This window comes from Dermacentor silvarum, chromosome 11 (genome assembly GCF_013339745.2).
Source record: "Dermacentor silvarum isolate Dsil-2018 chromosome 11, BIME_Dsil_1.4, whole genome shotgun sequence".
Lineage (NCBI taxonomy): Eukaryota > Metazoa > Arthropoda > Arachnida > Ixodida > Ixodidae > Dermacentor > Dermacentor silvarum.
In genome coordinates this window covers 110,869,709-110,893,649 of record NC_051164.1, presented here as the reverse complement: position 1 = coordinate 110,893,649, position 23,941 = coordinate 110,869,709, and the positions used below count along the sequence as shown (strand labels likewise).

The following is a 23,941-nucleotide window of genomic DNA, read 5'->3' as shown; positions in this document are numbered from 1 at the left end:
ATCTCGTTTGGAACGCAAGCTCTCGCATGATTATCGTCAGTTGCAGTACTGGGTACACTCCTCAGGTCCAATGCTTCAGTGCCATAGTGAAGTGGCACCAATACGAGTGGTGAAAACACGCCGTTGAGCGTAGCAGACCCGCTACGCTGACAGCGTGGGGAAAGAGCATCGATTCGCGCGTGTGTGCGCGTGCCGTAGCCGAGTCGAATTGACCGCACGTTAAACAAATTGTGGGCCTGCAGAAAGCAAGCACTGCTACAACACAAACACGAGAAAGCACTTTCCTTTGTTTTCTTCGTTATCTTATTGTATATATTTTTTTCTCCTTTTGACTATCCATTTCATGGTCATAGGAATAGCCTGTCAAGGCAACACAAGCAACGCGGCAGTAGTTGCGTGTATTGCAACGTTTATTCCTCGGGGTTAAGAGAAAGGCCTCTATCAAGAATAAACGCACCGGTTTTTCTCTCTGCTTAGGTGAATACAGAAAAACAAGTTGCGCGCGCATTCGGATCATCACTAAGAGACTCCAGTGAAATGAGAACTAAGGAACTCTGCGCGGTAGCGTAGCGTAGCCGAGTCGGGTATGCTACGTGCGCGTTCTTTTCGACATCGGTGAAAAGCCAGGCAGGGGAGGGCCACTATAGCGTAGCGCGCGTCCGCTCACCTGCGTGCGAGCCGGGATCGGCGACGCACACGACGACCAGCGAGAAGCAGCAGCAGACGGTAATCCAGCAGCGGAAGAAGGGGCCGCCGCTCTCTTCTACGTCCGGCCGCATCGCTGCACAGCGAGACGGGGCTTGCGGGTCACCCCGGCCGACAGCGGGGGTGAACGCGCTCTCAGTTCCTAGCTGGCCCGACTGGTCAAGAATCCCGAGGAAGGCTTGCCCGGAGGCCGCCGTCGACGCACGCTCGTTGCCGTCATCTTGTTGTGGGCTCTGCGGCCGCGGGCTACGTGCGGCGACGCTGCTGCCGCTGGCGCACTCTGCCGGGACGCGCCGGGGGAGGACCCCCGCTTCTCTCTGCCGGTTTTGCCTCCTCTCCCCCGGACTCCAGACCGGCGCTGTCACCTGGCGGTCGCGGCTCGCTCTACGCCCCGGTCAGCCCTCTGGCTTCCGAGATGGCGGTTGACGCAGCCAGAAATCGCGCGTTCGTTACCTCGTCGCTCCGCACCAAAGCGTATTCTGCGCGTGAAAAAGACAGGCGACCACTTTCTCGGAGCTCTATGACGAACCGATGACCGGTCATAAACTGCAAGTGAGTCCGGAGAAGGTTACGTTAAACTTTTCTCGCTGTCCCAAACTTGACTCACTACTTTAGGGAAGTCGCACTTGCTGCTATGAGCACACGCGCTCTCTCTCTTCTACGTATCTTTCTCGTCTAACATGCAGCGACTGGACATGAGTGTGTATATAGGCCACTCTGATCAGTATCATGCGGAATTTGTTCCTTCATGAGCCTTTCGAGCAGCTTCAAATTTAGCGGGAAGTTTCTATACCTTTATTGAGGACTGACACAGCGCAGCACCGAAGCAATCTAGTGCATAATTTGACATTGCAGAAGTGGCACACTTTACTCACCATTGGTTGCACTCTCACGACCCTTTTATGCAACTGCTTATGCTACCTGGTCTTCAAGAGACAGTGCTTAGCCGCTCACGCCTGGGCGTTGTATTCGCCAATACATACTTATTCTTCGTTGGAATTACCGATAGCTCCTAATGCAATGCCTGTGATGGCGAAGAAACTATATAACATCTTTGAAAAAGAAAGGCTTGACGTGCGCACATCCCTGAACCAGCTAGACGGAAGACATTTCTCGTTGGAGAAGATCTTGGGACCATGGACTCGCACATCCCAGCTGCAGGACGCCACAAAAGCAATGCTGGGATTTCTGACTAAGCGATCGAATGCGATGCAGCGCTGAGAATTTTCACAGCGTCGGCGACATCAACACCGGACTATTTCTCCCTCTCTCAATCTTTTCCTCCCCTTCCCCAAGTTCAGGGTAGCCAACCGACTTCGCTGTCCAGCAATTCTGTGTAGTATTCTGAGTGAGAGGAGTTTGTCAGATAAAGCTTTAAAATTTTTTAAAAGATCCTTTTAAGAGGATCCTCAAGCGTCGCTCTAAATAACGTTATCATACGACGACAGCAAACTCTGCAGGGCAGAGTGTTATCAAACCAACGGGGCACAAGTTCTTCTATCCAATATTTTGTGAATTTTATAAACTCGAGAGGGGCATCACAAACGTTTTCTTAGCGTGCTGCTGCTCATGTATTATAGCCTTGGATTATCGCCATGGTGACATGATATTCTTCCGATATTGTGTACGGACAGAAACAGTGAGGGCTTGAAGAAATCTTGACGAGTACTGAATAAAAAATCCGGTTCGTACTAATTCATAACTGGCAGAGTGAAATAACAAAAAAAAAACATTTTGTGTAGTTGTCGCCTACCGCTTCTATAACGTCGTTTTCAGCACTGTCGAAGCTGCAGCACTCCTTAGCCAATAGGAAGGCCGAATGCCCCTCAAGATGTGTTAATCTGCGCCCCGTTGTCTACTCAGCGGCTGCTGAATTCATGGTATACGACATGCATGCGCAAACGCTCTAGCTTATGTCACGTATCGCTGTAACGTATGATGCACCAAGCTAAAACAAAACTCTCTAATCCCGCCAATAGTCGCACAGTTACCCCCGGAACTATATTCCGCTGCGCAAGGATATTGCCCGTCTACAAGTGGAATTGTCACATCTACTGTACACCTACACTTTGTCATTGTCGTTTCGCGCTGTCCCTGGCTAAGGGTTAGCCTTGCTTCGCCGTATTGTTTCATATGTTGTACGATGTTCCCTCAGGCATTGCATCTAAATTCGCGTTCTTTAGTAAACGCAGAGTATCAGTAGTCATACCTCTCTTCTTATAGTTCTCAACGAGCATGTGAACATACCGAATTACAAATAATCTCAATGAAATTATCAAATTTGGCAGGTTTGTGATTGTTGCACTTAAGGGAGCAGGGTAGACAGAGTAGTATTGTGAGCGGTCTGACGCATGTAAATTTAGCTTAACGACGATGAATTGGGATGATTTTACTTAACTGATGTGTTCTTTGCGGCTTTTTAACACGAGGCATCTTTGTAGAACGTAGGCTGATTTTTCTTGCCGGGTATCTGGCCGTTTTCGTGGGCCGATCCCGAAGGCAGTGCAGTCTAACACAGCGTCTCCAACAGTGACCTAGTACTGCACTTGGAGCGCACGCCTGTCATAAAACGCCCGAATAGTGCTCAATGTGACCGTCAGACACGGTAGAGCTCCGATGAAACTGCGCAATCATTTATGGCTTGACACATCCGCTCTCGGATTCTTGGTATAGCGTGCATGGGTTCTTCGCATTGAAGTCAGCAATGACGCACATTGGGCTTGCTACGCCCTAACCGGTGAATCCAACAGCGAAGGCACCAGTGATGTCACCGGTCAAAACATTGCCGAAAGCACAATCAGTGAACCGATGGACATTTAGTAAATATGTAAATTGATGCACATATGTATAATTGTACATAATCTAATAATGTAATTGCTGGTAATTACTTCGCCGACAAGGCCGCCCGGTCTGCCCGACCAGTTTCGATCCTCTTATCCAGAACTGAAGAAAACTTAATATCGTGGCTAAAGCTATGACACCCAAATATTGGTCTTCTCCCAACCTCCCGAAAAGTCATCTGCATACACTTGATCCATCCCTATAGCTAGCTACAAGTGGCATCCAAAGTTTGCCGCTCTGAGGCGACATTCTTGTACTGCCTCTGGCTCGGGGTGGCAGTTACAAAGGGATACTCGTTCCGCATCGGAATGGGGGATGCGCCCATTCATTTTAGACTCTTGTGGAGCAACAGAAACTACCAAACACATTTTGTGTCTCTGTCCCCGGTACGACGCCGAGCGTGAACCTCTCCGGACAGCATTGAACCGGCTGGACTTCGACCATTTTCGACAGTGAAGATCCTTGGACCATGGCCATGCGCGTTGATGGCACTGAAAGCCACGAAAGCGTTATTGCAGTATCTCAAGTCGACAGGTCTTGGTGAGCGTTTATAGAATAGGTGCGCACCTTCACATGTGCAAGGAACTGTGCTCTCTCTCTCTCTCTCTTTTCATCCCTATACCACCTTCCCCCAGTGCAGGGTAGCAAACCGGACGTGCGTCTGGTTAACCTCCCTGCATTTCCTTTCTTCTGTTCCTCTCTCTCTCCCTAAAAATGTAAAATTGTAAAATTATACATAATCATCCTCTTATCAATACAATGTGATATAAACATTTCATCTTCACAACCTGCGATATACGTTTCGCGTCAGAAAATTACCAAGGTTTGTAAGTGCCCCCTACTACCGAACAACAATGCTTCGCATTACGTAGCGCTCACCTAGAGCTGTGGCTGCCAATTATTATTATTCTTTTCTTTCATCATTACGAGGTCTTACGGTCAACATTTCGAACAAAGACTCACTAAATCGGGTAAAAACTAGTGTTTAGACTTTCGTGGCGTGAGATCGGAAACACAAAAGATGTCGACAGCTTGCTTTGCTACTGAACGTCGCACCCAACTGAGGAGTTTTTTTTTTTTTTTTTTTTTTGTTATAATGGACGGTAGGTATTTCTCAACATAATCTGTTCGAATCTCCGGAATATTGCCAGCTCGGCCACCTAGTCCATTAGCAGGTCTTTGTAAACGCAGTACAACCCCTTGGATGCCTTAATTTAGACGTACCAACAACTGCTACCAGTTCTCACTTAGTGGGAAAATGCCTTAGTCTTGAGACGCATGCAGCGTACGTGTTTTCCGTGTTTTGGTTAGGTTTTTAAAGCTACGGCCGTGTTTGTTGCAACGTGACCAGAAATGTTACTAAACTGCAGAGTATTTACCGAATCAGGCGTTGATAGGCAGACGTTTCGCAATCATTAATTGATTGACTAAATAGGTAGCGATGTCAACAGTACCAGCCAAAACACCAAAATATCTTCATTCTCAGATGCTTTAAAAACTGAATAGTCGGGGCACTTTTTACCCGCCGCGGTGGTTCAGCGGTCATGGCGTTGCGCTGCTAAAGGCGAGGTCGCGGGATCAAATTTCGGCCACGGCGGCCGCATTTGCATGAGGCCCAAATACAAAAACGACAGTGTGCCGTGCATTGGGGGCACGTTAACGGTGGTCAAAATTCATTCATTCATTCATTCATTCATTCATTCATTCATTCATTCATTCATTCATTCATTCATTCATTCATTCATTCATTCATTCATTCATTCATTCATTCATTCGGAGCACTTTCCGGAACCGCGGCTGTTTTGCATGCGAGGTTAAAACTTGATAAAAAAACGACGTCTAAAACAGAAGCTATAACAGCGTGAAAAGAACAAGCTAATGGTCAATATTATTTTCTGCATATTGGTGACGAATTTAATGACTGAAATCATAAAAGAATAGTACAGATACCGTCGACAAAAATGTTGACCGGCAGTTTTGAAAATGCACTCATTCGCTATGCATTTTTCAGAATGTATTTTTGAACATCGATACCCCCACAGTGTGGACATGCAACCTTAAGTGTAAGATCGCTATCTCCTCCTTATTTTAAATCTGCCTTCCAACCCGATTTTACAGGCTTATACACCGCAAGAAAGCAGATTTTCCCCCCTTTTGAGTGCTCCTTAAGTTCCTTCAGAAATACTACAAGATAAACGTTACCATAAGGATAAAACTGCTTTTAATCGTCTAAACGAGGGTATTTTCTTGACCACCGCCTGGATAGTGTGAATTAAATATTTCGTCTTCTAAACTAGTCAGTGACAGACAACACGCTAAAGTATAATACAGTCTCCGAAAAGAAAGAAAGAAAGAAAGAAAGAAAGAAAGAAAGAAAGAAAGAAAGAAAGAAAGAAAGAAAGAAAGAAAGAAAGAAAGAAAGAAAGAAAGAAAGAAAGAAAGAAAGAAAGAAAGAAAGAAAGAAAGAAAGAGAAAAAACTTAGGGCGAGAGGTTAGTCCTTTCGGGGACTAAATGTCAGTGAATAAACTATTAGCCTCCACGAAGTTACTTTTTTGAAGAGTAACTGATGCTCGTTTGTCATGATAGTTGATGGAATCCGACATTGAAAGTGACATTGCTGTCGCGAGGTTCAAAAAATAACGTGTAAGAGTCTTCGCATTACGTTCCTTTCCGAGGTTTATTTGCCAGGAAACGAACGTTTCGACTATCCCACAAGACGGCACGCAGCACAAGCACGTGACACGGTGACTAAGTGCTGCCTTTGACGCGACAATACATCTCCCAAATCTGCTCACAACATTCTCGTCCTTGTATTTAGTCGCAATAGAGACTAAGGATGGGTTTCTTAGGATTTAGTGCGCAATTACGCCTGCTTTTCCGGCACTTTTTGAGAGCGTAGAGAGCGAAGCGTCGCTGCTGCCTCGGATGACATTGGCCGTGACCCCGCAAGTGGCTGTTGCCCGAGTAGCACTTGTGCTGAGCGGACAGCAAACAACGCAGATAGCTGAGTGCATGCGAAGCGGGGCATTCGCTCGGACTTTCGTACGCGCTGTCGGATGTGTGATGCCAACCACTCAGCCCGACTTAGCTGAGGAGAAACACATTGCTATAGCGCGCTCCGAAAGTGACGCAACGGGGTCCAGATGGTTTGCGTCACGCGCAAGAATTGAAGGACCAGCATCGGCTCGCGGGCTTATGCTCAGTCTAGCGTCAAAATCTTAAGGAAAAGCCAACGGCGCTATAAAACGCCACGTGCACTGGGATTATTCAGCAATTATTGCATAAGCAGCTTAAGGGAGGCTTAAAGACACTGCTTAAGGGCTAGTGCGTTAGAGTAGTGATGCTTAAGCTCTCCGGCGGGACGAAGAGGTTGCCGGGGTCAAAAAAAAAATTCTAGCCTTCCCGGCGTTTTCATTATTTCAACGTATGCTTTCGTAGCAACGTAGCCTTCCCGGCGTTTTCATTATTTCAACGTATGCTTTCGTGCAATGCTAAAAACTTGAGCGCCGCGCTTCTCGCTATACGCTGATAAGGTATTATCTTTCTCTCCTCGGCCTCCTGCTTGTGTTTAGTTTTGCTACTGTATGGATAAGCCCGCACTGTGTGCGATTATTAAGAAATATCGAGAATTAATTATGAAGAATGTATACGCATATGCGTTGCAAAGAAAGATACCTTGAGTAAAAGAAAGCACTCTAAGTGTTCCCCGAAGAAGACTTGACACGAAGATCATCAATGATGAACGGAGTGCTAAGCCTTCAGCTATGTCGAAATTAGTGTCGGTATATGTTGTTCTTTTTTTTCGGATTTGCCGCGTGGTTAATTAGGCCAGATTAGTCAGGGCCCGCATACTTGTGCTGCGAAACAGTTTCAAAACTTGTTGTCCTGTCACAACCACAAGAAAAAAAATCACTAACACTCCCCCTGTCGAAAAAATAGGGGTAAGCGAAGCTTGTCGTGTGTGTATCTGACCTTCGTGAGGGTAACGTAAAGTTCACGACATATCACAGTAATAAAACGTAAACGTTTATTAAATGTATGCATCGAACGAAGGAAACGTACAACGCAACGCAAGGAAATTTTGCACGAAATGGAAACAAAAGTAGAAGGAAAGGGAACAAAAAGTACCACGAAAGGGAACGAAAAGTAGTAGGAAAGGGAAGGGAAAGTAGTAGGTCAAGTACACACACGAAAACCTTCGCTTACTCCCCATTTTCTCGACAGCGGAAGGGCTGGTGATTTTCTTTCTTTCTTTCTCTCTATTTTTTTCCTTTTCTTTCTCACTCTTTATATATTTCTATCTCTCTTCCTTTCTCTATTTCTTTCTATATTTCTCTCTTGCTATCTTCCTTTCTTACTCTCTCTTTCTCTCTGTCTTTCTCACTTTATCTCTTTCTTTTTTGTCCCTGGTATGTGCCATTGAGCTTGGACCCTTTCTGCACTATCACCAGGATCGGCCCACTTTTCAGCGTGACACCACCACCACCACCGCCGCCGCCGAAACTTGTCAGCCTATACTTGTGAGGAGAGGGTAATTGTGCGGTTGTGCTTGTTTTGTTGATTCCGACTGTTTAAGCCTGGGAAACTGGGCTGACAATCACTCTGCCTGAAGCTGCCTGTGTATCATCTACTGTACCTCAATATTGCCGCCCAATCATCGTAAATGTAGTGCGAGCTACGGGCTTCCAGTGCCTCATGAGGACGAAGCATTGTTCTTACGCAGTCTACACTGTTTCGAACGAACTGCGACTGGCTTCTTTCTTCCTCCAGTCAGAAGTACAATTCTCCAATCACTTTTTAAGCATTCTTATGAGCATACGGCCAGTTTGCATTTCCTTTGTCCTTAAAACAACGGTGACCCATCATTCGGGTGAGTTGCATCACTGAGACCATTTTAAAAACTAACTGGTCTGGAAGGATAAACCTATTGGAATTCTTGACTTAATTGTTTTAAAATCAAAAACTAAGAAAACAAATGTTGTGCCACACAAGGTAGCGCGAGAGGCTACAATGGTAGACGACCAATTTTTCAAATAATTTTCGTTATTTATGATTAAACTGAGCTATCATATAGATCATTGCATCCTACCGGTGCTAACATATATGGAGCAGAAACTAAGAGGTTAACAAAGGAGCTCGATAAAAAAAAAGTTGTCGCAGTTTCACCTGAAAGGCGAAGCATCAATTGCGATAGCAAATTGGTAGAGAGCTATACGGAGTAATGATATTAGCTTTATCAGCTGTATAAACTTGGACATGCAGCAGCACCGGCAACACGCAGAACTGTTGTCGACGCCGTCGGCGTTTTGCCCGCGTTCGCTCAAAATGCGTGCGGCGTTGGTGACTGTTGCCGGAGCCTCTGATATAAATAGGCACTTGCATGGTGCCGCAGCTAAACGTCGCCTCTCTTCCCTCCCCCTCCCCCCCTCCCCTACGGCCTCTCGCGCGTCGGAAGAAGGCGCGTTTGCTCTACATATATGGTGATTGTAAAGGAGGAAAGAGACGCCTACTTCTGCAGCCCTTAAGGGAGCACGGCGCAGAACGCGCGTTTGTTCTCCGCCGTGCGTTCACTCCCCGTGAAAGCGCGCGCCCCTCGCGCACTTTCACTCGCACATACAGCGTTCGGCGCGCGGCGACGATTTCATCTCCATTGACGTCATACGGAACCTCACGGCTACGGCGACGGCGACGCCGACGGCGACGCCGACTGCAGAAATCTGCTTTTGAGTGTCCATATAATTGCTATCGCAATAAAAGTTAACGCCCGCGCAAGAAGCGATGAAACGAAAAATGTTAGGCGTAACGTTGAGACAGGACCAGAGCGGTGTGGATCAGAGAGCAAACCAGGATATCCAATATTCTAGTCGACGTTAAGAAAAAAAATGCAGCTGAGCAGGCCACGTAATGCGTAGGGCAGATAAAACGGTGGACCATTAGAGTTACAGAATGGGCGCCAAGGGGAGCGTAGTTGAGCACGGCAGAGTATTAGTTGGGGTTATGAACTTAGGAAATTTGCAGGCGGAAGTTGGAATCAGCTAGCGAAAGACAGGGGTAATTGGAGATCCTGGGAGAGGCCTTCGTCCTGCAGTGGACATAAATAGATGATGATGATGATGTAAATTGTACTTACATATAAGGTGCGAGGTATATTTGGTCAAGCTTTTAAAAGCAAGCATGAGATAGCTGAGCGGCTAGTTTAATGAGGTGTCTCCGCTCATTTCGAGTTCGCTTTTGCCCGCTCCGCGCGGCTCATTGTGCGCCTCTTTCGAGATGGCTGCTCGTTCCGTGGCGCCTGGCTTCGTTCGGCCGGCTCTGGTTCTGTTGCGGCATAAGCGCGATCCACCGCAATCAGGGCGTCGGCAGCGACAAAGCGTATATAGGGACGACGTCTGCACTCGCTCGCGGACCGCGACGCGAGGTGCGTCGAGCTTAATCGAGCGCGCGGCAATTAGGCGACCTGTGCGTTACAACCGTCCGTCATCAGCCGCTGGCGGCCCCGCTGCTGGCGCAGGCGTCGGTTCTCGAACCATGTCGCTCGCACATATTTTTGTCGCCCCACGGCGGCTTCCAGGCGGCAGAGGCCGAGTGGGAAGAACAAGAACCAGTGCGCCCTGATCGGACGCCGGAAAATAGAAACGCTCCTAGGGAGCGCCTTAAGCGCTAGAGGTGCGTTTAGAAAACGCGATCACGGTGAGGCATTAAGAGGCACCTGCCCAACAACAGGTGCCGATGACTGCGCCGCTGAGAGATTACAAATGAGCTGCTTCCTCTGTGCCGCAACTGTAAAGCAGACAAGTTAGAGCGTTAATTCACGCTTTATTTTGTCAAGCTTCTTTTAATCTCCGATAAGGAGCTAGATCACGCTGCAAGACAAGCAATAACGAGCAGAGACATAAAGAAAACCTACAGCAAGTTCTTCACATTTCTGCATCGACTAAATAAAACAAAATACCTCCTAATGACGGCAGCGCAGGAGACCGAACGTTTGTGTTATTGGGCGCCTTAATTGATCTGTGCACGTGGTAAGGTAGGCGAAATTTCTTAGCTGGAAAGAAAGAAGAAAATAAAAAAGGAGTTGCATGCTTACTTTGTTCATTCATGCACCTGCGCGTCAGTAACCGGGCTTTTGTTGGTTCGTACTTGCACAATTTAGCGCGTGAAGTCACCTACAAGGGCACATTCGCTCACACTTGAGTGCCAAGCGCTATGTTTAAAATCCTATATTTACATGTAAAGGGTTGATAAGTGGGTTGATGAGTTTTCTTTCATCTTGGATTCAGTACAATGTTCTCAATTGGCATTCTGAGCGTGTAGATTTTATGCACATCGGGACTTCTTGCCCCAATACTTTGTACCGTGTTGCACGTTTGCCTTGTATTCAACTCGGCGAACAAGGAAAGAAACAACAATGAACTAGTCACGTTTATCTGCCTTATACGGATGGTGCATATTGCGTTCTTCACTGATATCAGTCGTGAATGATGATGATAAAAACGTATTTATTGTAGGATGGCTCGAATAGGAAGGGGAGGAGTAATTAGAGCCGTCCTAGAAGCTGCGCGTCCTTGGCGAAACCCAAGAGCGAGTCCAGAATGGCCCTGTCGGAATCCGCTAATCCAGTTACCGGCCTAATCCACTCCTCGTAGGACGTACCCGCTGCTTAGCGTAGCGCTGGCACTCCCAAAACAAATGGGCTGCGGATTGTCGCGTGGCCACGCCGCAGTCAGGGCACCTGTGCGGCTCCTGGGGTGCTTCTTCGTCCTCAGAGGCTGTCGAGGGGCCAGGCTCCTGCGACGTAGGGGAGTCAGGAGGAGGGAAAGGATGGCGTCTCTCCCGGCGTGGTTGGTACCGCCGCCACCGCTCCAGCACGTCCGGTGTGAGGACGAAGCCGGAACGGCCGGAGTCTATGCGCAGCACTTGCCCCGACCTGGGAAGACCCACGGGAAGTGGGTTTGGGTCTGGCGGGACACTCGCACGGAATTCCCTCTTGCGTCGGTTGGCTGCTACTCTCAGAGCTCTGTCTGGGTCATACGGTGGTCCTTTTGTCGTCGACGCGGTTGAAAAGAAGGGCGCGCGCCGCCTCATGGACTCTTTCATTTCCCTCGATGCCCTGGTGACCAGGGATCCAATGAAGTGTTGCAGTGACCCCGCGGGCCTCCGCACGCCTGAAGGCCTGCTTGACTAGAGCTTCTGATGAGGCTGTGTGGCGAGACTTGCAAGCATGCGGCGCATATTGGGAGTCAGTGTATATATCGATCGATGTGTTTTGCATGCGTGCTGCTTGAGACCCGGTCTACTGCCCAGCCTATCGCCCGGCGCTCAAGTTCAGTTGGGTCGTCAGCATCAACAGTTATGAAGGTAGAATGTGTCGCACAAGAACCGACTACGTGGTAGGCGACTGTTCCCTCAGTGGTGCATGGGTCGAAAGCTGCGTCAGTGTACACTTGTTCTTGGCTTGGTGGTGCGTCTGCCAGACTCTGCGCGTGACGCGCAGCAAATGCTGCCCGACGATGCGCATGTTGTGCGCCCATGTTTCGGGGCGTTGGCGTAGTGTCGACGACAGTATTGTCATCCCAAGGTGGAATTTCCGATGGCAGTTGGGGTAAAGTTGATATGTTCCTTTCCCATGTAGGCCAGTAGCGTCCTGCCTTGTCTGGTGTGCTTCAGGCGCTCCTCGTGGCCTGCCTTCGATGTTTCGATGGTTGCGCGGAGGGTAGGCAACTTCGCATATCGATGCAGCTCCTCGACACGTGTGTGGTTCGGGAGCCCTGTGATGATGCGGAGAGCTGCTCTGTGGAGCACTTCTAGCTGTGTCCAGTGCCGAGCAAGCAGGTCATAACAGCGTGCTCCGTATCTCGCTCGGGGGGTCAGCAAAGCACTCACAAGTCTCCGGCATACGTCGGTACCAGCACCACCCATGCGGAAGCAGATCCGTTTTATGAGGTTCATTGTCTTGTGCCACGTCCGGCGAAGGTCAGCGAGCCACGCATCCGCTGTGCCTTTGTGGTCAATAGGTATCCCGAGAACGCGCACTGGGTTTTCCGATCACTGCAGTGTTTCGCCTCTGAGAGTGAGGGTGAGGGCAGCTTCATCTTGCGCTGAGCCTCGGATCACCACGTACGTTGTCTTCTCTGGAGAAGGCCGCATGCCAGTTTGTGGCAGGTAGTGGTGAATCAGTCATAAATAAATATTTGTGCGCTGGGAGCCGGATTAACAATCACTGGGCGTTGTCTAAGTCACGAACACTTACGCGGTTGCGCATACGTCTGTTTTCTCCCAGTGACATGATGATGATGACAATTATGTATTGGCATACCCTTTGAACCGGGGTGGTGACAAATAGTCACCTCTCCTACTTGATCTAATCAGGTAGGCTAAGCATGCTTTGAATTCTAGCATTTTATTGCGATAGCAATTATATGGACACTCCAAAGCAGATTTCTGCCGTCGCCGTCGCCGTGAGGTTCCGTATGACGTCAATGGAGATGAAATCGTCGCCGCGCGCCGAACGCTGTATGTGCGAGTGAAAGGGCGCGAGGTACGCGCGCTTTCACGGGGAGTGAACGCACGGCGGAGAACAAACGCGCGTTCTGCGCCGTGCTCCCTTAAGGGCTGCAGAAGTAGGCGTCTCTTTCCTCCTTTACAATCACCACATATGTAGAGCAAATGCGCCTTCTTCCGACGCGCGAAAGGCCGTGGGGGAGGGGGGGGAGGGGGAGGGGGGGGGAGGCGACGTTTAGCTGCGGCACCATGCAAGTGCCTATTTATATCAGAGGCTCCGGCTACAGTCACCAACGCCGCAAGCATTTTGTGCGAACGCGGGCAAAACGCCGATGGCGTCGACAACAGTTCTGCGTGTTGCCGGTGCTGCTGCTTGTCCAAGTTTATACAGCTGATAAAGCTACTATCATTACGCCGTATAGCTCTCTACAAATTTGCTATCACAATTGATGCTTCGCCTTTCAGGTGAAACCGCGACAACTTTTTTGCATACATCTCCTTAAACTTCTTTCTGTTCCTAAAAAATTATTTCCGTCCACTTTAAATCCAAGCGGTTCTGCTCCAACCCCAAGACCAGTCCAGGTTCTAGCTTTCGTGTTCGTGTTTCTCCTTCGGTATGCCCTGGAGGCGCTGTCAAGGTGAATAATGACACGTTGTTTACACTTCGTACTTGCGCAAATGCGAATGGGTGTGCGCTATAGATGGGCGTACCTCTGGATGAAGCCTGATCCCCAAAGTGCAGATACGCGGCGGCATTGTACTTCCCGGCGCTGCAGTCGCCGACTGTACTATTGAAGAAAGAGTACTTTTGACGAAAGCGAAACTTCCTTCGAAGAACCTACTTTGAGAAACTGTACTTATGAAGAAAAGAAACAGTACTTTTTTATAGACTGACTAAGAAACATGGATGAAAATTAACGGCCGGTTAAAGTGCACAAATATATGCATCTGAAAAGCGTGGACACGCAATCGAGAAGGAGGTCTAGAAAGTTGGCAACCAAGTGCAGCGTAATTGAATGTGTAAATCGACAACCAGGAGTTATAAAACGGAAGTGAGAGAAACGGAGACCGTAAATTGCATACAAAATAGAAAGAAGTAAATCAGGAAAGAAAATCTGTGTGCCTCGCTATTTGAAGCCCGAGCTGGCGGCCTGAGAAGAAAAACATACCGGAGCGCCACAGGATGAGGCATGCGTGTGCTGTAAAAAAAATAAAATAAAATAAGAAGAAATTTTAAAAAACGTGAGCGACTCGGCCCATAGTAATAGAATGCCAAAATACGCGTATTCACCCAGTGAGACCCGTAGAGACCGCCCTCCTCCTTCCGAAAGCGTTGGGATGCATTGGGATGCGAGGCAATCGCGCCACACTTCGCTCCCTTTGCAACGTGCCGCAAGAGACTCCGCGCCAGCCAATATATCGCGAAATGAAAACACGTATAGAGCTGCACTCAAATTTCGCATTAAGGCGTATCGTAATCGTCGGTGAATTTTTTACATACGGCATCATGACACTTGGATGATAACGCATTGATGATAAACGAATAAAAAGCGCTATAAAAGCGCTAAGTTACAAATGTTCCTGTCACCTTTTGGCATCGTTTGCTTGTTGTTGTTTTTTTTTATTGCACACTCAAAAGCAGATTTCTGCCGTCGCCGTCGCCGTGAGGTTCCGTATGACGTCATTTGAAGAAGAAATCGTTGCCGCGCGCCGAACGCTGTATGTGCGAGTGAAAGGGCGCGAGGGGCGCATCTTTCACGGGGAGTGAACGCACGGCGGAGAACAAACGCGCGTTCTGCGCCGTGCTCGCTTAAGGGCTGCAAAAGTAGGCGTCTCTGTTCTCCTTTACAATCACCATGTATGTAGAGCAAACGCGCCTTCTTCCGACGCGCGAGAGGCCGTGGGGGAGGGGGAGGGAAGGGAGGCGACGTTTAGCTGCGGCACGCAGTGCCTATTTATATCAGAGGGTCCGGCAACAGTCACCAACGCCGCACGCATTTTGAGCGAACGCGGGCAAAACGCCGATGGCGTCGACAACAGTTCTGCGTGTTGCCGATGCTGCTGCATGTCCAAGTTTATACAGCTGATAAAGCTAATATCATTACTCCGTATAGCTCTCTACAAGTTTGCTATCGCAATTGATGCTTCGCCTTTCAGGTGAAACTGCGACAACTTTTTTTCAGTCGTTTGCTTCTCTCTCTGTTTTTTAAGCTTGAGAACTGATGAGTATCGGTAAGCAGGCCGACATAAATGTCGAGAGCAATTTCCGACACTCTTTCGTAGGCGAAGTCCGTCTGTTGGTAGGAGCCGTCGTCTTCTCCTTTAAAGCAGGCTTTTTTGCGACCACATAAGTATTGCAGACAAAGCACGCTTTACAGGCGGCGCAGGAGGGAGCTGAGCAAGGCGGTAAGACGTCGATTCGCGGCGCGGACTGTGGCTTTTATTAAACGGCAAAATCAGACCACAGGGCGTTAGGAGAAGACTCACAAAGGATAAGAATAGAGAAGGTGAAATTTGTTACATAAACATGCAGGGTGGTAGCAAGCAGGAAAAATGGCTGGAAATTCAAACGCAGCTGAAGGACGAAGCGATTAGCGCGTGTACGCTTTGACCGAAATGTCTCTACGAGATTTGGAACAGCCGCATGTTATTTGACAATTTTGTATGGGAAGGGTACAACAGAATGACTGGGTCAAGGAAAGGCGGAGGCGTAGGCATACTAATCAGGCGAGGTCTGAAGTGGCAAAAGGGAAAAGAGACATGTAAGGAGCATTTATGGATTAGCAGCACATGGCAAGGCAAAAAGACGTGGTTGCGAGTAGCTTGCCTATTGACAGGCAGTGATAGTAGAGAAAAAAATAAGAAATTGGTTGATTGCATTAGAAGCGATATTAATGAGTTCAGTAAATTAGGCCAGGTGATATTAGTGGGAGATATGAACGCACACATGGACGATTTAGACGGATATACTGATAACAACGGCTCTCTAGTGCTGGATCTGTGTGATGAACAGAACCTTATAGTAGTTAACAGGGAGAATTGTCATGGACTGGTAACGTGGCAACCATGTATTGACTACGCCTTGGTCTCACAAATGGTCTACGAACAACAGACCAAATGATAATAGAGGAAAATGAAAACAAATAGCCTGGGTAGCGATCATAGACGTTTAACATCAAAGTTTGGGAGAGATACTAACGCAAAACAAGAACCAATAGCATAAGAATTTCTAAAAATGAATGAATAGCAAATAACAGATATCGCGAAAGAACATACAGAAGAAAATTGAGGCTTTTCCTACAGCAGCCTGGGAATATAAGGAACTGGTAGACGTTACAGCAGGAAAAAAGACAGACACGAAAAAAATTTGTTGGATTGGAAAGAGGAAACCACGTAAGTGGTGAAACAAGGAAATAAAGACAGCTGTAGAAGAGCGTAAGCAGGCGTCTAGGAATCATCGAGAAGCCAAAAAGTTGGGATCACACGAAGAAGAGGTGCTCCTTTGATGGAACAAATATCGAGTAAAGAAAAGGGTGGCGAGTGAGCTCGTGCAAGAGAAAATTAAATGCGCAAGTGAACGTTGGGTGAATGACATTCGGAAAAGAGACAAAGGCACCCCAAAAAGATTCTAGAACCATATAAAAGCACTCGGAACTCCAACTAAAAACTCGCAAAGGGCTATAAGGGATGAAGACGGTAACATTTACGAAGGAGGCGATGCGCTGTGGCACATCACAGACGTTATTAGGGATAACCTCGGCACGAAAGAAGTAGTTCAGATAACAGATCCAGCAACAGATAGAATCCTTGGCGTTTATTGCGACTTGCCTGTGATATAAGCAGGGAAAATTAAAACGGGAAAATGCGAGCTATAGCAAAGTTAACCTAGTTTTCAGTTATAAAATATAGTGAAATGAGCCCTGAAGGCTGGTTAGCGCAAAGACAAAATGAAGGGTTCAATTAAGAAATTTAAAAATAGAGAATAAAAATAAATTATTAAAATAACGTCAGAACAACATGATTTACGCAGTGTAAAAAAATAAGGGCTCTTTGCATCAGACTGCGAGTGAAAATACTTATTCACTCACAGCGTTTTCCTTCACGCGGTGCTGTTGACGTGCATGTTGATGAACTTGCGCTAGGAAGGTGCGTACGCTACAAGCCTTGGTATTGGCTGCGGCGTGGTATTGTGGTATAGCATGGATTCGGCGAATGAAAGCTGTTGCCTTCGACATTTCAGTACACACCTTTGCCTATGACTGTGTTCCAATACTCGCCTTAGACGGCAGAACTAAGCGGACAGCGGCCATCTTAAGTCTCGTTTCATTTCTCACGAAGACGTCAAAGTAGACAGCCTCGCGAAGACAGCATCGAAGTCACGAACGATGCAGGCTACTTTCCTGTCTAAACAAGATGACGACTGAGAAGGACGCTTGGAAACTCGACGGGGAGGTCCTCTGCGCACGCGATAACGTAGATACGCTTTTCTATACCCTCAATGTAAGTCAGATCGTGTTTTTCATAGGTTCGCATGCGAAAATACCTAAAATAGAGAACTAATGTGTGCTTTTCTCAACTTTCATTTTGTCGCCGAGAGGTGGCGTCACGTCGCAGAAGCGTCTTCCAGACGGCTCGAAACGCGTTCCATTACTTGGACGCGAAGCTGTCTCGGCTGACTCCTTAGCTGTCTGCGCAGACTGTCTCCGAAGCTGGCCAGAATTGGAACACACCCTATGTTTCCGTCTTTTTAATGCGAAGCATCCTTTGCCTCAACCCTCGACTTTACGAGTAGCTGCTGCTCTTGCGCATATCTGCTCCTGAAGGCTCCCCGCCGCTTGATGGCGTAGCGTGTATCGAAAGCGACAGATGGGCGGCAGTCGGCGGTGGTGACGGCGGTTGAGTGAGGTTGCGCAATCCTCTATAACCGCCGCTAGGCGGCAGCGTCGAATGTCGCTGCCGCAGTGCTCCCCGACACACTGCGCTGCACGCACTGTGGAATAATGTGCAAGCGAGTAAAACTCATTATCGCACGTAAAATTTCGTGAGATTATGCACATCTCGGAGGCACACGTGACAGGCTTCCTGAATCAGTGAAAACACTAACTTTCCATCTCAAGTAAAAATACACCCCAGCCGTGGTAAGAGAGAAAGTCTTTCAAGGCGGCACTACACCAGCAACGGGACTCGAGCTTGTACGTACGGCACATTCTCGGCCCGTGGCAAAGCATCGCCTGCACGTTACGCAGGTGATGTGCGTGCGTGCGTGCGTGCGTGCGTGCGTGCGTGCGTGCGTGCGTGCGTGCGTGCGTGCGTGCGTGTGTGTGTGTGTGTGTGTGTGGTGTGTGTGTGTGTGTGTGTGTGTGTGTGTGTGTGTGTGTGTGTGTGTGTGTGTGTGTGTTGTGTGTGTGTGTGTGTGTGTGTGTGTGTGTGTGTGTGTGTGTGTGTGTGTGTGTGTGTGTGTGTGTGTGTGTGTGTGTGTGTGTGTGTGTGTGTGTGTGTGTGTGTGTGTGTGTGTGTGTGTACGTACGCGCGCATGCGGGCGGACGGGCGGGCACCGGGCGCGTCGGAACACATTGGCCGCGCGTCCGGTTACGTTGGCGGCGCCAGTACGTCGAACCATCGGTCGCACTACAGCCGCTGTTGTTCTCGCCAACGTGACATAACGTGTGCGCGCGTTCACGCTGCGTCAGACTATATTTAGGCATTTACCATAGGTCATGAATGACAGGCTCCTTGAAATGGGCATCTATAATACAGCGTCAGAGCTCTTGCAAGCTCATTATATGAACTAAGTAATTCGGCTCGCATGCACCAAAGCAGGTTGCGCCACACTAGAAGCACTGGGCATCAATCCACCCACGCAGGTCGCCGGCAAGCGAACACTACCAACAGAATGGCAGCAGGATATCCTCACTCGCCCGTTGCCACGTAATATGCACCCCGTCCACCAGGAAAACAGGGGAGCTGCCAGAGCCAAAGCCTACGACAAGTATTCGGATCAAGCAGGCGCCTTCTTTGTAGATGCCTCCGGACCCCTGCACAACCGCTCCACGGCAACCGCTGTACACAGGGGACAGGTGTTAGACTGCATCTCGGCCACCGGAATAGACATCACAGCCATGGACGAGGCCGGTATAGCCTTAGCCATGCGTAATCCAAAAGCCACCTTTGTCCTCACGGATTCCCAGGCGGCGTATCGTAACTTCGCAAGAGGTCAAGTCGGCCAACTCGCACAGTCAATACTGCAACAGGCTGCGGCCAATCGTCAAGAGGGACAGTGGAAACAGCTGCTGTGGGTACCAGGGCACGCGGGAGTTCGAGGTAATGAGATTGCTCTTGCCTCCGCCCGAGAACTTTAACACCGGGACTCCGCCGATTCCTCCACAGCATAACTTCTCGCTGACCAGGACAATCCCCAGCCCCTCCTTTCATATTCTGAGATCCTGCAACACCTCCGGCTGAGTAGACGCACTTTACCCCCGCCTGATCCCAAATTAGATAAGACAACGCAGGTAGCATGGAGACGCTTACAAATATTGTCCTTTCCGAATCCTTATGTGTTATCAAAAATAGATCCTACGACGTAAAATCCGCAATGTAAATTATGTCCCCAGACGGCCATGTTATACCACATGATCTTGGCGTGCCAACAGAATCCGGAAATATCGGCCAAGCATAATCCGACGATAGTAGAGTGGGAGGCGACCCTGACAGCTCGGACCCAGAACAGCAACAAGCCCTGGTCAGCCGAGCCCGCGGCCGGACGGCGGTAAAAGCCAACAGTCTTCCGGACTAGGAGGTCCAACCACAAAACGACTAATTATTTTTAACCATTAAATGTTTTATTCTCTCTTTACGGAGCCCCTGAAAAGAGACATTGCCGCCGTTGTCCGAGTAGAGTTGGGCCCGGCTGCGAGTTGCAACCAAGTCTCACTACTTTACTCATCACCGCAGTGTCTTCATAGGCATAAGAAAATAATAAGCACTGTATTCATTGCAAACATGTCTGTATATCATTCCGAAACCACACCTCGGCCACAGCTCGACAATGGGCCTAGCCAGGGCAGTGAAGCTTTCGCTATCAACCAGGCTTAACCCAAGCTAAACCACACCAATTTTGTTCACTATAGACGACGCAGTCATCTGCGAAGAGATGCATTTGTTAAGTAATGTTAGTTGCGATGTCATTGATGTAAAATGGATACCAAGAGAAGGGAAGCGCAGTCGAGGATGGCTGAAAATTAGGTGGAGTGATGCAGTTAGGAAATTTGCAGGCGCAAATTGTAATCAGCTAGCGCAGGACAGGGGTAATTGGAGATCGCAGGGAGAGGCCTTCGTCCTGCAGTGGACATAAATATAGGATGAAGATGATGAGGAGGATGATGGTGATGATGATTTAAAACATAGCAATGGACCGAGAACGGACCCTTGAACTCCCGAAATGTACGGGAGTCACTTCAGGAGCTCCGGAGTTCGAGAGAGGTCACAACGTTCGCTGGCAAAAGAGAAAGCCAAGGATGGGCCAAGTGGATGAGAGGCGCTAAAACTAAGTGAACGCCACAGTTACAAAAACAGTATGTACAAGCTATTGAAACGCTAGAAGTTACGGATGGTATTAATATAACGAAATTAAATAATGGTACTAATAGTAAGGTTAGCCAAAAAAAAAACATATTGTGAAAGACAAGTAATGTGCCGTTTTGGGATCTGTTCATAATAAAAACAAACATTACAACATCAGAGCGGGGGACTCGAATTCCCATACCACTCAGAAGACACCAGAAACAAGCGGAACTGGCCGGGTGGCTGCAGGCTGAGGGCAAAGTCACCTGCGTGGTGACAACGAAACTCCCGGTTGCCAAAATTATTTCTAGTCTTCTAATACGGCGCGTTCCTGGCACACCACACTGCAGACCTCTAGTGTTAACTTTAACTATCCAATAGTTATTATGTGTTCAGGCAAATTACTCTTCCTTTGGGAACGTCCGACGAGTGTCCGAAAAATAGTTTTCTTAGACGAGTAGGAGGCACGCAGCAATTTCGTCACTGAACGCTGCAGCAGTGAGGGAAAGACTGTGTCAGCGATGATAAGAGGAGGATGTATCGACCCTGCCATATGCGTCAGAAAAAGAGCCGATGGCGTCGTTTGAATATTTAGTCGCACTGATAAAAAGAACAGCCATGGCGGAGATCAACATGAACCTTGGTGACGTAATAAGATGTATCTCATGCTTGCAGAAACTTCGAAAAGCGCCCTAGACGGCCATCTCATTCTTTATAAACGCTGAAAAAGGGGAACAGATTTTCTCTCAACCGTACCATATCTTTCCGATCATAGCGAGTGAACAAAAAATAAATTCGATTGGATCACAATTTTTATCAGTTGTAACATTATGTAAGGTCCACCAGGAATCGATGATAAGTTATGTGTCCCCTGCAATACTCATAAAACAAGGCGTTTTAAAACACTGCTCTAGAGCTATTCCTCAAACAAAATTTTGTAAGAATTGCGAAATGTCAATATCTATTCTGCATACTTGTTTATTTTGTATTTCTAGAAGGCAACTCTCCAAAAAAGAAAAAAAAGGAACTGAAGACAAGACGATATCTCCACGTCGCTGTTTTGTCAGCCGCCTGTTTACTACCGACAAATATTTGTACGTTTCCCGTTTTTTTACTGCCATAGTGTAACAGATGATAATAGCCAGTGCACCTTCATTCGCCTAAGCGACTACAAATGGGGAGCGTTTTGTCATGTCACAATTTCTGACTTCCACCAGCAAAAGTATGAAGGGTGAAAGAAATCTTTACCCCTTTACAGCCACTCTTTATATACGCGTATAGATTTTATTTTGCTTCTCATACATCGTAGGCATGAATCTCGCCTCAGCCATCTTTATCGTCGCTTCAGTTCTTTCGTTGTCGCGCATGCTTTGCGGAGGCGGAGCCATTGTGTCTCCTAAGCGTCGAATAATTCACCGAACCGCTTTTATCTCTTTTTTCTTCGCTAAAGTAGCGTGTCTCGCGCGAGCAAGCGGGCATATTTGTTCTCGGACAATCGCGTCGCTTGGTTAACGGCTGCGAAACATCTTAACGCGCGCATCCACCGCTGCCGCCTCATGGAGTTGCATCGGCGACGTTGGCATGCGGAAAAAAGAGAAGAAGCAACGAGAAACAACAACGGAAGTGAAAAAAACAAACCTATAAGACGCCCGAAGTGAAGGCGTGGTGGAACCTGGCCAGGCGGTGCAGCTCCGGTTGGAGGACGAGGGGAAACAGAAAAGGGGGGGGGGGGGCGGAGGGGGGAGGAATCCGGCGGCCGGCGGAAGCATCGATCGCTGTTATTGCATTTGCGCGTCTTCACATCAGCGATAATTCCTAATAACTGCAGCGCCCGCTGTTCGTGCCGAACGACGCCGGGCCGCTGCTCGCTGGGCCGATCGTTGTGCCGTTCGCCCACCGTCGTCTGCTACGGCGACGACGACGTAACAGACGGCGGAAGCAGGAAGAACAGACGACGAAAGAAGAACGCCCAAAGGAAAAACTGCCGGCAGGCGACGCTTGTGCGTGCGTGCGTGGCTGCGGCAGCGTCTGCTTCGTACTTCCCTCCGCTCCCGTTTCCGAGAAATCAGAGAACGCTATTTGTCTTTCGCATTCGGGGCACAAATCAAACTTAGGAGCGTGGAGGTGTGTCCCCGCCGCCCGCGCTCTGGCATCGTACTAATGCCGGGTCCCTTCGACGCTCCCAATTAAAGCGGCGGCCGGTCGGCAATCATGAAGCGTGCCCAAGACGATGACGCCGGAACCCGTGTATGCGTGCTTGTCTTCTGTCCGTGCAATCGCTCGCGAAGAAAGAGAGGAGAACGTAAAGTGGCGTGGTGCGGCAGGGCGTCGTGTTTTCTTTTTAATCATTTGCTACGTGTACACGACGGGGCCCTGACTTGAAACGGCACCGAGCACTCTCCATCGCACAATATGAATACAACAGTGACGAACGACTCCAGTAAGCACGCGCGCAGACACACAGTTCAGACAAGCATATGAGCAGGAAATGACAAGTCCGCATAACAAAAGCGCAGCGACAGAGACACAAACGCATGGAGACGCCATGCGTTCTTACTTTCGCGCCGTTGCTCCGCCCCCTGGTTAGGTGTCTCAGTGAAGCGAAAAGTGCCTGATTATGTTTCTTGTACGCGTGAACGCTTCGGCAGAGCAAGTGCGGGCAACGGCGCATTATCGAAACGTGCTCGGGTTTGGGGCGCAGCGATGTTGCCTTCCCTTGGAGCGAAAGAAGAGCTGACACAATATATGCGGGTTTTTTCTTTCTTTTTTCTTTTTTTTTTCATGGGACAAACTATCAACGTAGTCTCTAACGTGCAAAATAACAGGGCTGAAGAAGGCGTGCTGTTCGGGACTGTTACGTTGTAGTGACAATGAAGAATGAAACACTGCCAAAAGTGTGAGTTAACGCTAACTATTTATAGGGCGTAATTTTTATTTTTGTTTATTTATTCATATTGCAGGCCAAGATGCTGGCACATGCAGGGAGGGGCAATACAGTGACAAGTTAATGGCAATGCTTAATGACAATGCTGGTAGTGCAGGTAATGACTTGTGCCCGGAAATTAAAGCAATACTCAAAGCAGAACAACAGTGACGGGCACAGTCGACGGTCGTCGAACCAGGTTGTCTATCTGTGTGTGTGCAGTAATCGAAGCTACTACTTCGTACTCGGCAGCTTGACACCACAGCCCTTTAAACCACCGTAGTGGGCCTAAGAAAATTGAAGGTTAATAAATCACCATGTAATCATTTATCCCATCAAGCAGTCCAACTGCATGCTAAACGCACGGCAGAGGTTTTGTTACTTGCGAGCTGTGATTAGGGCCCGTG

At 48.4% G+C, this 23,941-nt stretch overlaps 1 protein-coding gene across 1 annotated transcript in view; it reads right to left on the bottom strand.

Annotated features, from left to right (window-relative positions):
- LOC119433376 (uncharacterized) overlaps positions 1–972 on the bottom strand; it is a 119,231-nt gene extending 118,259 nt beyond the window's left edge. The window contains exon 1 of the mRNA XM_037700544.2: positions 668–972. Coding sequence (XP_037556472.1) covers positions 668–779 — 112 coding nt within the window. The 5' untranslated portion in view covers positions 780–972. The remainder of the gene's footprint in view (positions 1–667) is intronic.
- Between the last annotated feature and the right edge of the window lie 22,969 nt (positions 973–23,941).